This window comes from Tyto alba, unplaced genomic scaffold (genome assembly GCF_018691265.1).
Source record: "Tyto alba isolate M040663 unplaced genomic scaffold, T.alba_DEE_v4.0 Super-Scaffold_18, whole genome shotgun sequence".
In the NCBI taxonomy this organism is placed as follows: Eukaryota; Metazoa; Chordata; class Aves; order Strigiformes; family Tytonidae; genus Tyto; species Tyto alba.
In genome coordinates, this window is record NW_024881280.1 from 8,982,013 (window position 1) to 8,998,005 (window position 15,993).

General features: G+C 37.9%; 1 protein-coding gene across 1 annotated transcript in view; it reads left to right on the forward strand.

The window, feature by feature from the left end:
* Positions 1-15,993, forward strand: part of STARD9 (StAR related lipid transfer domain containing 9) — a 119,530-nt gene that overhangs the window by 10,011 nt on the left and 93,526 nt on the right. The window contains exons 2-3 of the mRNA XM_042790852.1: positions 5,644-5,713; positions 8,517-8,633. Of these exons, the coding sequence (XP_042646786.1) occupies positions 5,644-5,713; positions 8,517-8,633 (187 nt within the window). The remainder of the gene's footprint in view (positions 1-5,643; positions 5,714-8,516; positions 8,634-15,993) is intronic.

Consider the following 15,993-nt stretch of genomic DNA (forward strand, 5'->3'; position numbering starts at 1 on the left):
GTTATGGGTGACATCCTGGGAAGTGACAGAGTCCTGGAGACAGCAGCAGTGGCTGCTGTCATGCGTCCTGCCACGCTCTCTATGGGTGTGCTTTTGCTTGTGTTTGTAAGCAGAGTGTGAAAATGCTCCCCATCACAGTAAGCCACAGAAAGCTACTTTTTTTCTAGCAAAAAACTATTAAAGGAAGTTGTTCCAAAAACCAGAACCTACACAATTACCCAGATCATCAAAAAATCTCTCTGGAGCAGAGGGATTGATACTGTTGCTGTACTGCTCCTGAGGTCCTCTGTCTCGTTGCAGGTTGAGACTGGGTTTGGAGTTAACTTAAGTGATGGGAATTGGTAGGAAATCATAAGTACTTGTAATGATTATTTGCAGGGTTATTTTCAAAGTTCATATGCGTAGACCCATATTCAATTCTTTGAAAAATTATTTAAGATTTCTCATGTTCCTGAGTGGTATATATTGGCTTAGGTATCTCTGAGTACTTTGGTGTTCTGTATTTGTAGAAGCTGTTTTGTTGCATGACATGACTACTGCTAATGACTCTAGTATTTTTGCCTTATTGCATATACTTGTTTTTAAAATACACAGGCAGCTTTTTAAAAGTCAGCTCCTTTGTTCTCCAAGTGTCTGACTGTTATTTGAGAGGGTGAAGTGGGGGGAAAATTTTATAAAGTCTAAGATAAACAACTGCCCCCTTTCTTTCCACCCACTGCTTCCTCTGGCTCTTTATACCTCCTTGCACTTCTGTACTCTGTGTCTGAACTCATCTCAGTGCGCTCCAGCAAGCTGTGGAAATGTCCCTCTCGGGGGTCCTGATCCTCCCATGATTCTTTTCCACTGTCTCATTCTTCTACGTCTTCCAGAGTGTCTGCTGTCTCTCTGGAGTTGCATTATCTTTCCATGTTGGCTGCAGAAATCATTTTTCACAGGAACAGCAAACAGTATGAGGAGTTTTCCTTTGGGCTGCCTCTGTTTTTTGGACTGCCACAGCCACTTTGCTTCTGTCGGGTCCCTCCTGTAGCTCCCCATTACAGCCCTGCCACTGCATTCTGTACTTGCATCACTGTTCTGTTGTTGGGTCTGCATTTCTCTAAAACTCTGCGTCTGAGAAGATCGAGGTCTTTTCTGGGACATGCACCGTTAAATGGCCTTTCTACAGCTCTGTCTCTGTACAGATAACTTGTTTTCATGTTAAGTAATTTGTAAGAAGAGAGGCATTTCCCAAACATAGCATGAGTTTTTCAAGCAGTGGGGAAGAAAGGAGGATGGGGAAACTAGGTGTTAGGATCACTGTGACTTCTGAGCAGCAGAAGTCAAATGCATTACTGGAGAACTCTGATCTGGAGTTGATTTTATTGGCACAAGGAATAAAGCTTTCATACCTGTGGGGCAGAGCACCCATTGCTAACGATGAAGGATTGTTCTATTGGTCAGATGCAAACTGTTGTGCACATATATAAAAGACTGTACTGACAAACAGATGTTTTACTGACAGAGCTTTCATAGCGTTTGCCATCTGGAGTTAAGGTCAGAACATCTTAACAGCTGGGAGTCTGCTTTGCCTCCTGGCCTTTGGATATTAAACTGGTCTTTCTTTCCCAAAGTTCTCTGCTCTGTACTTAAATGAAGAGTGATATAAACACACATTTACGGGGAGGTTGAATGTACAGTTTGTAGAGCTGGGGATGGTTGCAGGTCCAGCTTTGTTTATGCTTAGTGCTCTCTGGCTGTCAGCTGCTGCAGAAAGGAGGGCTCTCCATTCCCACCACCCTGTTCCTGCCCTTTTTCTTGCTTTTGGCTTAACAACTCTGTGACCGCTCTGGAAGGGCCTAGTGGTCCTGTGACACCTTGATTATTTATTTTGGTGTGTTTGTTTTCTGGTCACAGCTGATCTGAGTCATTGCATCGGTGTGTGATTGCTAGATCAGATGCAAAAGAATTGGGAACACATGGGGGATGTTGGAGCAGCAAAGAGAAATTGCCTCTTGCAGCAACAGCCTGTAGTTAAGATAAAAGTTTGGGTGCTGTGAAACAGCACCAAGAGCAAGAGGAGATTTGAGTTCTATACCTGTTTGTTGGTGGTTTTTTTGTTGTGTGATACTTGAACAAAGCTATGTAACAGCTGCATAGAGCTTTTTGTCTGAGTAGTGAGGAATCCGTGTTAACCTGTGGTAAAAGGTGATGTGGTAATTGTATTTTGTGTTGTATTTTACTGTTCTTATATTTAATATAAGTGTATATATATAAAAGTTTATATACTCATATATATCCATAATTTTTTGTACCTTAAGTTTTATGGTTTGAATTTCTTCTTTATCTTGAGTCTTCGGTAATGACTGTGGCCTAGGAGAACATCAAGTGATGAGAACCCACAGCATAAAATCGGCTGTTCATAGGGTTGTGGATAATGCATGTGGACTTAAGACAGTGAGTTTTATGTAATTATCCTAGGTGGGGTTTGGGAGCATAGCTTGGTGTTGAGGTTGCCTTATGTCTGCAATTAGAATACCCTGGCCTTTAAAACTATTAATAGCTTTGCCAGATTTCAACCATTTGGGTAGAAATTTTCCATTCACGAATGCCTGTCTTGGGCTAGATATTTTGAATTCTTTTTAAGCTTCATCCAGAACAGTTCAACAGATACAGAAGATAAGGTTAAGGGAAAAACTAGGTTTTGAAATATTTAAAAGCGACTTAGGGTGACCTTCTATTTGACTTTCTCAATTTACTTGAAATTGGAAGTCTGGTGTGCATTTTTTTACATTTCCCATCAGAATATACCCATTTCTAAATAGCTAAAAAAGCTCTTTAACATGGTCAGTGAAGACTCATAAGAACTTAGCAGGTAAAGGTTTTAAGGCATCTGTTTTCTGAGTGCATCAGAGCTTGTGTTCTCTAGTGTTGACTAAATCGTGCTTGCGCTATTCTTTTAAGTCAAAAAACTTATCAGCTGAGCACTGCCTTAATAAATTGAGCTCAGTGTTGTCCACGTCACAACTGAAGCCTGGGTGTAGGAACTGAGAGCAAGGTCTTCTGTGCCCATTTATTCTCAATAATATGTTTGCTGGCCCCAGCTGGTGTCCTGGAGGAAACACTGATTCAATTGTGAAGTGTACAGGTAAGCTTGGGATAGAGACTGGAAGGGTTGATCAGGAGAGTAGGATTGTGTACCTTTGGAGCAGAGAGATCAGCCTAAAACCAGCTACAGTGCAGTAGGAGAAGGGAAACGAGACCTGCAGAGCAGTTGACAACACTAAAATTGAACGTGGGCCCCTGGACAAGATGTCAGAAAGAACAGACAGCAGGTACTTGTAAGGGATGATGTGTGTGCACAGGGGGAGGAGGATGGGAACTCCATGAGGTGTAGATAGGGTGATAAGACTGGAGGGTTGACAGTAGGACTGAAAAATAAGGAATGATTGGGGGATTGGGAAGCAGGATAAGGCCAAGATCATATTGAGGCAGTGAAGGAAAGAGTATGTGTAACTGGAGCAAGCTCCCTCCTAAAGGATCCCTCTGCTTTTGTCTGTTTTCTGGTGTTCCTAAATTCTTGTGAAAATCTCTGTCAGAATGTCCCATTTCCTCTTGCATCTGATTTGCTGTACCATGTAACAGTGTAACAGCTTTGTCCCTTAGCTCACCTGGCAGAAGTTTGTGTGTGGATATGCAAGTCCCCAGACTTGTGTTGGAAAACACTTGCTTTTCAAAACATCTACAAAGTTGCACATGTACAGGTTAAATGAAAAGTTGCAAATTTTTACCTCAGATACTCATAGCCTTTATCCTTAGGCACTTGTCTTTTATTTGTTCTTTAGGGAGCCTTATGAGGCCTCTGTTCAGTACCCAGCTGTACATCATGCAACATTTGGTACCCAGATGTATGCGATGCAAATTCTCTCTCTTGTGAGTGTTCCTCTTTTTCCTGCGGTTTAACTCAGGACTCTGGTGACTGACGTGTTGAACTGCTGAACATGCACAGCTTAATAAAATCTCTGGGAGCTGTGTGTGTATTTTCTATGTGAGGTGCTACATATAAGTATGCATTACAGAAAGTACTAAGTTCAGTCTGTCTTGAGGCACGTGCTCAAAATTAGTAATATGAATCACAGAGACTTTATGGTAAATAAAGGACAGCATTATTTCTATCTGCAAAAAAGGGACAGCCTATGCTCAGAAATGTTTCTAAAACTTCTTTATTCTTGTAAAGCTCAAATACAACAGTGATTGTCTCTGTGGAAGTCTTGAATGTCCTAAGGCATTGTTTTGAATGTTGTTTTGCTACAGAAAGCATGGGGTAAAAATTGAGAACCGTAGAGGAGAGACCCCAGAGGCAGTGCACATTGTGCTGTGTGCTGCCTGGAAGTGCAGGGGAGTAAATACTTCTGTACACATGTAAGGAAGTCTGTTAAAAGACGGACCTAGGGCCTTGAATGAACAGTGGTCAACTGGGTTTGAATTTTCTAACTCTTGTTTTGTCTTACCTAGTTTTTAACTGACCTGATGATACTGATCTAATTGATTATCAGGCAATGTATACACAGATAATCTCAAATGACACAGTGTCTGTGCATTCAGCTTAATTTTAAAGAAAGTATGACAAAACTGCACTAAGGGCAAAATTTATTTTATTTCAAAACTATTTTTTTCCAGCTTTACAGAGGCATTAGGTTTCATCAAAATAAAACTTAACCAGAAAGTTGCAGCTTACAAAATGTTTCAGTATCGGAGTGCAAAGAAAAATATAGAAAAAATATGAAGCATAAAAAAAGAAAAATTCTCCTTTTCTTAGCCTCTCAGTACCAAAGGGTTTATTAATTCTTCTCTGTCAGAGAAGTAGGCCACTTATGTCTTCTTCCTCATTTCTGTCTTGCTATGTATAAAAAATCCACGATAATTATTGAGAGGGGTGTGAATCAACACACTTATAAATAAGAACATCCTTAAATTCAAGCAGCTATCATGCTGTCAGCCCAGAAATAAGTGGTTTTTTTTGCTTTGACCACATAATTTTTCCATTCTTTTCTAATATGACTCATTTTGGAAGTGGAAGTTGGCTGTAGTAGCCAGTCATAGCTGTGTTCAGTGGGAATTTTAGACAGGATATATGACTGCGTGGTCCTTTGCACTTGGGGGAACAATCCTAATCATTTACATCTCAGGACAGTTTTGCTTTTCTAAAGGGTACTTTTTTGAGGACTACAACAAATGCTTTTGATTATGTGATGAAAATCAGGGAGTGCAACCTGACAGCACTTGCGCTTCACAAGTCTGTGGTGTGGATCCATACTCCACAAAGCATAGCTAGGCTACTAGTGCTCCACTCTACTTCCTTGTAAATGTGATTTAAAACAATTCACCCTTAAATAAAAATAAAATACTAACAAAATATTTAGGACAAGCACTTTGAAACTGTTTAATTACCACAGTCCTGTATTTTTTCCCCTCTCACTACTGAGATACCTGGCTGCAGATCTGCAAATGCTACTTCATGTCACAGAGTCTCTTATAAGCAAAAGTATCTGTTCTATAGCTCTGATTTGCAGTTTGTTAAACGCAAATTTCTGGGGTTTACAAATTTGCCATGCACTTTTCTGTGTCTTTGTCTTTTAAATGGATTTTCTTGTGTTCTGTTTCCAGAGAGAGTTCAGAAGGAGGAAGAGTGATTGTAGAAGTTGATGACAAAGTGGCAAAAGTCAGAAGTATAAAGGTATGCTTTTTGTCTTCTCTTTCTCAAATAAGGACCCTGATATCTTGGTGCTTTTCTATGTCTGCTTGGCTATTGGATCATTCTAATAGAAATATTAAGGGGGAAGTTTAAACTAGCACTGCTCTAGAATAATTGCAGCAAAAGTGTGAGGGAGGATTCTTTTGGTTTGGGGGAGTTGTTTTTTTTTGATAGGGGATGTAATGTATAGTTGCACTTTCTGTATTTTATATCTGTCAAAGCTTCTGCAATCTGGCTGCAAGCCATCATTCAAAGCTGTTAGTAAATTGTTTAGGAATTTATGCTAATCTTACTAACATCTGGATAATTTCTTTCCCTGCATCTCTCCTCCTCTTCTATTTACAGTCAGAGTTCAACTGACTTGTATGAAATGGAGCAAAATGTGTTCAGCTACATTTCAGGCCTTGGTAAAAGACCAAAAGCTATAAAAATAAACTGAATGTAGCTGTTGTCCTCCATGAGAGCTCTGGAGCCAGCATGCATGGGAACCAGCCCTCTGGTTTAGACTCTTGAGCTATGTAAAGCTGCCATGGTCCTTCACTAAATTAGTAGAATGGGAGCAAAGCAATTTTGTGTTGTCAAATATGTTCTGCTTGAAAGGCAAATAAATGAACCATGAGATTACTGTGGGGATCCTAGAAGATGGATGCATTTTCTATTTCTTGTCTTTATTATCTGCAAGCAACCCAGTGATTCTAGATTGCTGGTTCAAGAGAAACAATGCATTAGGTTTTGAAGATAAACCTTGGCTGAAATGGAATGAAAGGATTTGAACTATTTACCTTTTTCCATTAGAATTAGTTTTGTATTGACTACAGGTGCTTGTTTTTAAAGAAAGAAGAGGGAAACATATCGGGGTATGAGAGGTGTCAGGGATGTAAAATGTTGTTTATTTCCTGTGTATTTCCTTCTCAAAGGCTGTATTTGCAGTCTGAGACTCACTGCTTTGTGAAATAACTCTCCCCATTTCCTTATACAAGTGACAAAAACTCTTGAAGAGACGTTTACGCTAGGGACGAGAGGTCCTTGGGCAGGCTTTGGTCCCTGCCATGGGGCTGTGAGGGTTTGGGCCTCAGGCTCCCGGCCCTGGCAGGGAGCCTCCCTCAGCAGGTGGAGGCCTCAGCCGTGCAGCTGCCTCGTTGGGTTCAGCTGAGCCTTGTTAGACCTGGAGGGTTGGCTTTTTTTTTTTTTTAATTGTTTAAAGAGGAGCTGTGGGTCTGCCTTGGTATACTGGGGAAACCGCAGCAGCAGGGCAGTCTGCTTGTAGCAAGCTGAGAAGGGTTATTTGAAGAGGCAATGGCAGACTTGTGGATGTGCTCTCTGCTGAGGCTTTGTAACTGGTGAGTTTTGTGAAGGGATTGAGTTTGCTTTATGCATAAACTAAATTTAGACAGTCTTTGATGTATCCAAGTTCACTGTTGTATCTGGGGTAGGTGTGCTTTGTAGTTCAAAACACAGCCCTTCTCATCAGGAAGGTAATCACCTCTGTGATCAGAGGCTGCTTTTGCTGAGCTGGAGGGCTAGGGTTTTTTTTAATTTTTACACATTGTAATAGGAAGGCAGTGCTCCAAGCTAGCTTCTACTTATTGCTGCAGAAAACCTAAGGAAATTAAATGTAATTGCATAAAAATCTCTAAATTGTGGCATGTTGAAAATGTAATTATTGAAGATGATAAATAGCCTCATTAAGATGTTAATTCTGACTAAAGGAAACCTTGGTTGTACTCAATTTAGTGTGATAACTTTAGAATCACGCAGGGTTTAAAATACATGAAACCACTTCAAAGATAATTTAGAATTATTTCTGTCTTCTTGCTTTGTTCTTTCTTGGATTTTTTTAAAAAAAAAAAACAAACCACACACATGTCCGATGGGCCTGTAAATTTATTTTTCCTGTAAACTTCACAGCTGGTGGCAGAGTTCAGTACTTACAGTGCCCTTTATTCAGTAAACTGGCAGACAGCCCTATCACCCCTGGTTTTTGGGGCCATTAGTGAAGTGGTTTGTTTAGGTACTAAATTATTGTGAACCTTTTTTTCTACTTGTTATTGCAAAGGTGAAGGTTATGATAAAGTTACCAATTAGGTCAAGATTATATGTGGATGGTGTTAATTTTGTGTAATGTTTTGACTTTCTACTCTTCTTTGAGTAGAACCAACAGTTTCTTGTTCGTAAACTTATGTGTTTTAATAAAAATCATTTGGGCAAGTTTATACAGAAAGACTTACACGATGCCCATAATTTCAGTCACCACTTCTGACTCTTATGCTAGAAAGGCTTCACTATTATTATTACTCATCTGTGTATGTTAGGTTTGTAGTGGGCAGTCCCAGTGACAGAAGTATTAGCTTGCAACCGTGACAAAGCAAAGGAGAAATGGGGGAAGAGATATGCATTTTCAGCTATGCAGTGAAAAAAATTGATTTTTTTTCTCATTTGGGGCCTCATTCCTGTGATGTGATTCTCAATGAAACAGAATAATGACAGAGAAACATCAAAAAGGTTATAGAGCTTTTCTGCCAATGTTGTGAAGATTAACTAAACTATGTTTATTGTATACAGCCTGGAGAACATTTGCTGTAGCAAAAATGCTTCAGCAGATCTGTTGTGGATGTCTTCATCTCACTCTGAGCATCAAAGAAAATTGAATAAAGAGGATAATATTTGTCACTTCTTTTCCACAATACAGATCCTAGATAAACTTCCTGTTAGTTTTAAAATGCTTACTTTTTGATCAGCTTCAAAGTGAATTGATTTTTCTGACTTTTTTGCTTTCTGTTGTCAGGTTGACAGTAGGCTTGATAGCACTTGGGACTCAAGGGAAAAGACTGTGGCTTTCAATTTTGATTACTGCTACTGGTCAGTTGATCCTGAAGATCCAAAGTATGCATCTCAGGAAATGGTAAGTGATGCTGTTCTTCATATCTGTTTCTTTTCCCTTATAATCACATCTACAGAAAGAGATTGAGATGTAGGATACATGAAATTTCATTTTCTGCCCTCATCTTTTTCTCATTTTGTTTCTAATACCAGAGTACTCAGTCCTTTTGTCTTAAGTAGGTGCAGTAGAGCTGCAATGACTTTGTTTGTCAACTAATGCACACTTTCACTAGATATATTAACTTTGGTAGTGATCATTAATTGTGATGATCTGAGGACAGAAGCTCTGAAGTGAAAGGAAGAGTTTTGAGGTGATTCTGCTGAGAGGATCAACAGTGAAATAATCACATCTTTAAATAACGGTAGCAAATTTTACTTATCGTTCTGAGCATTTTTCCTTGTGACTAATGGAGATTCCTCCTAGCTTGAAGATTTAAGGTTTGATTAAGAAAGGAAGTTGAAGGATTCAGTATTAAAATAGGATATGATTTACAAATTTTTGCTAATAAACAAGTAAATTATTAAATCTACTGCAAATAAATATAATGCACAGCAAACCTATCCAAAGATTTCACTATGCATGCATATGATCACATTGTTGGCATTAAAATAAGTCCTTACTGCTGTTTTGTCTTCATAATTGTATGATTTCCTTTTTGTCTGTTGTCAGTACAATTGTTCTGAAATTTTAACCTGTATAATTGTGTTGTTTTTCACAGCAAGTATCACTTAGGACTGGGCTAGTCCTGTGAAATTTGTATTTCTGGTAGCGATGAGCACATGGTTGTTTTACTTTTAGGAGTCGATATTTGAAAACTATCAAACTTGGCAATTACCAGAACTGTAGGTGAAATTCTTGATGGTGCTCCATTTCCTTCGTGGTACAGTAGTTTGGAAGAGGTTTGGGACACTTGGGAAGTATATTCAGCGTTTTAAAAAGTTGTATTTCAGAAGTACTCAGCAGTAGATAAACTTCCATTTTAGGGATTACAAATAAGAAATCTTTAGATGTTGAACTGTTGGCGTACGTGTGTGTCGTGTTTTCCACCCCCCCCCCTTATACTGTCTTATTTTGATTTTGTGTTCTTTGTGAGTTTCTCTCATAATACACTTAGAAGCACGCTTCGTACAACTGTTGACAATACAGTTGGCTTTCTATTGACAGTACAGTTGGCTTTCTATCTGAAATGATTTAGCAGATGAAATGTTGATAAATGCAGTCTGCCGAGTCAGTTATATCTCTGCTCGGTATGAAAAATTATCAGAACTGCCAAATGGAAAATATAAATATTGGCTACAAAGTGTAAATTTTTGTTCTTCTTGTTATTAAATACAAGTGCAATTGAAAAAGAATGTAAAATGCAATATAAACAGCACAGCTTCCTTGCTGGGACTAAGTAGGTATTTCAGACACTGTGGAGAGCCTTGTGTTATCAAACAATACAATTTTATCCAATAAAAACACTGAGGGGGAAACATGAACTCCCTGGACATAGAAAACTAAGTAATGGGCCATAGTTTCTTTACTGGTGCTTGATGCTGGCTCTAAGGATGTCAGTGCTGCTTCATGGCACTGTTGGGTTACCAACCCTTAGACAGATGTGTTTCATGAGTTATGAAAAGTTTAGAGGTGGACAGATGTTTTGAAAGGCCTCGAGTTACAAATGAATTTCTTGGGCTTTTTACCTGTCTTGGTGATTGTAGAACCAGTAAAGCATACTTTAAATGTCCTTGAGAAGAGAGGGCTGCTGGAATACACAGTCTCACCATGCTCTTGTGCATTTGTCTGCCTCCTTACACTGTATGAATTAAGTTTATTGTACTAATTCCATGTTTTGAATCATTAGTTCAGTGCTGAGCTTGAAGTTTCTAAGCTTCCTTACAGAAATGATGCTATCAGCAGCCAAAGGAGGTTGGGTAACACTGTCATCCGATAAAAGCTTTCTTTCATGAGCTGACCTTGGATTACTTTTTCCTTGAAGATGTCCTGCCAACTGTTATCATACATGACTGGTGTATTGGTTGAGGATGAAAAGTAGATTACAGTATCTGTATTCAGGTTCAATTTTGTAGAAAGCTGTCTTTTAGTAAACAGTCTTTTTTGTCCTCTGGATGGACGTATAAAAATTAAATCCTAACAGTTTCTTCAGTTCTTAAGAATTCTGTGACAATTAAACAATAGTGGGAGTGCTGCAGATCATAGTGTTTAGCTAAAAATATGATTGTAAAGACAGAAATCTGCTCTTCTGAATGCCTCTCACAGTTTCTTCCAGATGTTAACATTGTTCACTTCAGGTTCTGGTCCCTTGCATTCCAGAGATGACTACACACAATGCATTTTATTCCCTGTATATTTTGATAGTATACATCACAGCTACTTGTGACAAGCTTAAGTCACAGATGTGTGAATACTTTCAAATGTTTGAATGAAAAGTTTGGATTTATTGTTCTGTTTATAAAAATCATGCTTTCTGTCACCTGGATTTTACTTGTATTTGACAAAATGGAAATACACGTTACCCACCCTGCTTGTTTTTCCCAATACATTCATGTTAATATTTTTTCTCATGTCTTTTTTTAATTTTAAAAAAAGGTAGGGAAGGTATCTTTTCACTTTAATTTGGGGAAAGCACACCGTGCGATACAGTAAACTGAAGAGGAACTAAACCAATTTAGTAAAATCTTCAGTATCTGTGTAACAGATGATATGCCTTTATTCTTTTTTTTTTTTTAACAACACTGGAACACGAACTGCTTTTCCCTTCAAAAAAAATGGAGAAAACAGTCAAAAATATAGATTATTTAAAAGAAATGTTATGGTCTACATTTTTTTTTAGGGCTCAATTTCAAAAAATTATTCTTGCTTCTTGATATATGCAAGCTTTCTTGAATGGCATTACATAAATAATGTAAGCCTCTTCATATCTCTGAAAAGAGGAGAGTGCTAAATTAACAAAGCTGATTTTCGTGGACTGAAAGATGAACTTACCACTGTTGATGTCTGGGAAATAGGCTTCTTAGCAGAGATAACCTGTTGGATAGTGGTTGGTTTTGGAAGATGGTTTCAGGTACAAGAGGCTAGTCTTTGTTATTCAAGATTATTCTCTCATTTAAAACATTTGTGGAAGTAGATATGAGCCACATATGAAATGAGAAACAAAAGGAAATTCTAAAAGATTACAGGCCTTTGAGAGGGAAAAGGTCATGCATGGTTTTTCTGATCCTAACTCTGCAATTTGTTACATGCATTTTCCATGGCTATAAATGAGGGAATCATTTTCCAAACCATCACTGTCGAGATATAGTTACACTCTTAAAAAAAACCCCAAACAACCCAAAACAAACAAACAAACCCAAAAAAGAAAATCAACCAACCAAAACACTCAAAAAAAAAAAAAAAAAAACAAACAAACAAAACAAATCAAAAACAAGCCTACAAGAAAATGTAATGCTGCTTCTGGTGCTGTTCCTTTTCCTGACATTTTTGTGACTGATGATTTTTCTTTGTGCTCTGTTGCTGCAGAATTTGCTTAGTCTTGTAGAGGGGAAATGCTGAGTCTGCACCTGGGCTTTACTGCTTGCATACAATGCAGTAGTTTCACCATGTCTCCCTGCATTCTTGTATTAAGGCTTTTTTGGGAAGAGAATTTGGTACTATACAAAACTTTCTTTAGTAAGGGAGGACATTCTTGTGTAAAAGTGACTACAGCTTCCTTGTCCCCCATCCCCTTCCACCACAGGTGTCTTCAGGAAGTTTTGTGTAGTTCGGGATAGTTTTCCAAAGACAATATTGGAAATCCATCATTCTTTGGCCATTGTATAACTATGGGATTATCCTTTAATAGAGGTTCAGGATATATTTCCATTCTGCAGTAAAAATACTGTGTGATAATGATATTGTAGTCATATTTAGGGTTATAATTTTTATTTTTATAAGCATATTTAGGCTTGCTGATTCATTCTGTTGGTTGAATATGATAGTTAATATGTAGATGCTTTGAGACCTTTATAGTTGTCTTGCAAAGAAACATCTAAATTTAAACTTATTTAAATTTAATTTTTTGTCTGGCATAGAACAGTCTACTTCAGTCTTTTGAGTTTCCTTTGTAAAACCTAAAACAGCTCTTAATTAATCTTTCCTCAAGTCTGTTTTAGCTCCAATAAGCAAAGGAAAGTGTTTAAAACAGTTAGAGTAAATGGCCATTTAAATCCTACTGACCAAAAAAAAATATCAGCTTGATCTAATGCAAACACAGTTAAACAAAATCTTATGGGTGTTCTGCACAAGAGTATGCTAAAGGCTACATGAATACATGCAAGCATTAAGTATTCTTGTAGCTGGTTGCTATAGCTTCAGTCCTCAGCTTCCCTCCAGCCATCCTACCCATCCGGTCATTGTGTGTGCACAGCAGCCGCGGTGGGCAGACTGACCCACAGGATGTACAGGCAGGTATTTACACACAGCAGTTGCCATAGATAGCTGATGTGTAGCAATATGTTCCTTCTGATAAGAGGAATACATCCCATGATTAACAGGCTTTGAATGGTAGAGATAATGAACTCCAGAAAAGTGTTTAAGTGCCCAACTTGCACTCATTTCAGTGGGATCCAGATCTCAGACAGGGTTTTCTTGAAACACTTTTGTAGATCTCAACCTTAGGTTTTGTACCTCAGTGCTTCAGTTAAATGGAGATGATAATGTTTTTAAGGGACATAATAATTTAGAATTTTTACCTCAGGCTTTCAAAGAATTAAATAAATGATACCCATTGGTCGAAGAATTTCATTCTTCTGGGCTTGACTCGATAAGGATTTTATTTTGGTTTGGCATAGTGTATTAGGTTTATGCAGGTATGAATATTCTTTCAGGGTGTCTCTCCTGAATATTATCCTTGTCAGTAATGCTGTGACATTCATTCAGCCTTCTAAGATGCAATCATAAAAGCATTGATCAAAAATGCTATGACCAAACAGAAAGATTACTGTCTTTAAGGTAAATCTAGGAAATATGAGAGTGCACAGAGGTGGTTGTAAACAGCTGAGTGATGGTATACTCTTGCATTTTTTTTCCCTGAAAGATTACATTGTATTTTTGAAGAAAGTGGCTGCCTATCAAAAAAAACCCAAACAACTTGTTTTCAAGGTTTCATACAGATTTCCCTGTATGTGGAGACTGCACTGTGGTGTGTCACATGTGAAAAGCATTAGCTTAACAACTGGGGAGGGTTTTACAGTGAGAAAGCAGCAAGGGTATGAAAATAAGTCTTATTTCAAATGTCAATAACTGCTCCTAATTTCTTGATCTTCTCACCCCCCATTCTTCAGCACTGGCTTACAAGTGGAAATGAAAGAATAACTGTGATTCTTTTTTTGGTGAGTTTTCACTGTGTATTTGAACTGCTGAGGGTTTTACAAGACTGTTCAGAAGCAAGATAGTGCATTAAATTAAAGGTTGTTTATTTCTAAACTTTATATAGCAAGTGACACAGGTTCTCTTTACCTGTCTGTCCATTGTAAATGAGTGCTAGGAATGACACTTTTCCATTCAAACACATTATTTGATTATTACTGTCTTTGTTTACAATTATATTCATTGGGAAGATTGGCTTTTATTCTGTGCTCTGAAGGCAGAAATGCCTTCAGGGGTTACTGATGGCTCATGTGAATGAATGCACATGATGCCAGTAAACAGATTTTTCCATTTCTTATTTGTTTTAAAACTACCATAATGGCTTTTTATCGCATCTGACTTCCCAGCATAGTTGAGTTTTATACTACTTCCAGCTAAGAAAAGTAGTTGGGAAAAGGGGTAGAGGGGCAGATGATTTTCCTACCTCCTTGTCAGAGTGTAAGGGAAAAGCAAGTAGAAGAAGGAACAGGTATGTTTGTTTTAACATGAAAGATCTTCAATATGGCACTATGTTTTTTGTTTTGTTCTTAGAGGGGTTTGTTTCACTTGTTAATTGAAAAAGTTGAGAGAAGTTACACAACAGTATTGTTTGGAGGCAAAACATTGCAACATACTTTCCAACCCTTCATTGAACTAAGTCACTGTACTTGCTCCTCATTTTTTTTTGTTTTGTTTTAAATGCAAGCGTAGCCACGCTTCTGAAGAACTTTGACTGTGAGACCTTTCCTTTCTAACCTGAGTTTGTGACACTTCCATGCCTCCATACGTTCCCTGTGAGATTCCAGTTTTTAATTGTCTTGTGAATTCTCAAGACAAATTCAAATTCTGTCATCTGGCATATGTGCTTAATTCTAAAAATTATATTACAATAAAGCTCAGTTTAACTCTCTTGGAAAAAATTCTTCAATTTGTTCTCTTTTTCTCTGTCCTGTGTCCCTCTGCCCCCCCACCCCAAAACTTGTCTTGGTCTAAGAGGAGGGAGAAAGAGGAGGCGGCGGTGGCTGTGGGTGTAAATGGCATTTTTGCATGACATATTTGAAAAGCAGTAAGCATTCCATCCACAAGATATTTTTTTCCTCCAACCCAGAGCAAGACAGAAGTGAAAAGGAGAGCGTGCTATAAGAAAAAGGCTTTTTGTGCAATAATTGGATCAGTATATAATGGATTATGATCGAGAGAGGGAAACCACCATGAGTGCATGCTATGTATCTTCTGCCAGCAACACAGCTGCTGTGTTCAGTTCATGATGGAATAAGGTCATTCTTTCTGATTATACCAAGATCTCTTTGCAGAAGACTTCTCTGAGAATTATTTTGAATAACCACAATCTTCAAAGTAGGCTTTATTGGAAGATAAAGGAAAATCAAGTTGATTTTCAAATTACCATATATAACATTAAAAACACTGTATTTTGAAGAGACAAAAAGTAGTTTTCAATAACTTGAGGCATTGAGTTAATGGATAGAAATAATTATATAGTCATATACAACAATAATTTAATGCAGATACATTTCAAATATGAAGCCCAAACAGGAGTACACAAGAAAGGATTAAGCTCAGTATTGGCAACACAGTGAAGGAAATCAATAAACTGTTTCACAACAATGAAATGAGACCTTTTCCAACTGTTCAATCTGTTAGTGCTCATACATGCTTATTCTGTTTCCCTGATAGGCACTGACCATTGCTTATGAGACACAGAGCACTTTCTTTACAACAGGCAGGCAGTATAATTTGCTGAATAATACTGAAAGGATCTTCGAGTGTATTCAGCAACTTAGAAGAAAATGAGAGTAACAAGTTCTTTGGGTTTCCAGTTGTTGTGCATGTTTGCAGTCTGTGTTACTTCTATAAACCTTGTGATTTTTGTGTGTCTTACAAGTAAAACCGAAAACTTGGTACTGGTGACCTACAAACTTTCTGAAGTAACTTGGATAATTATTTTTTCTAAAATAACTTCTAGTGATGGAGA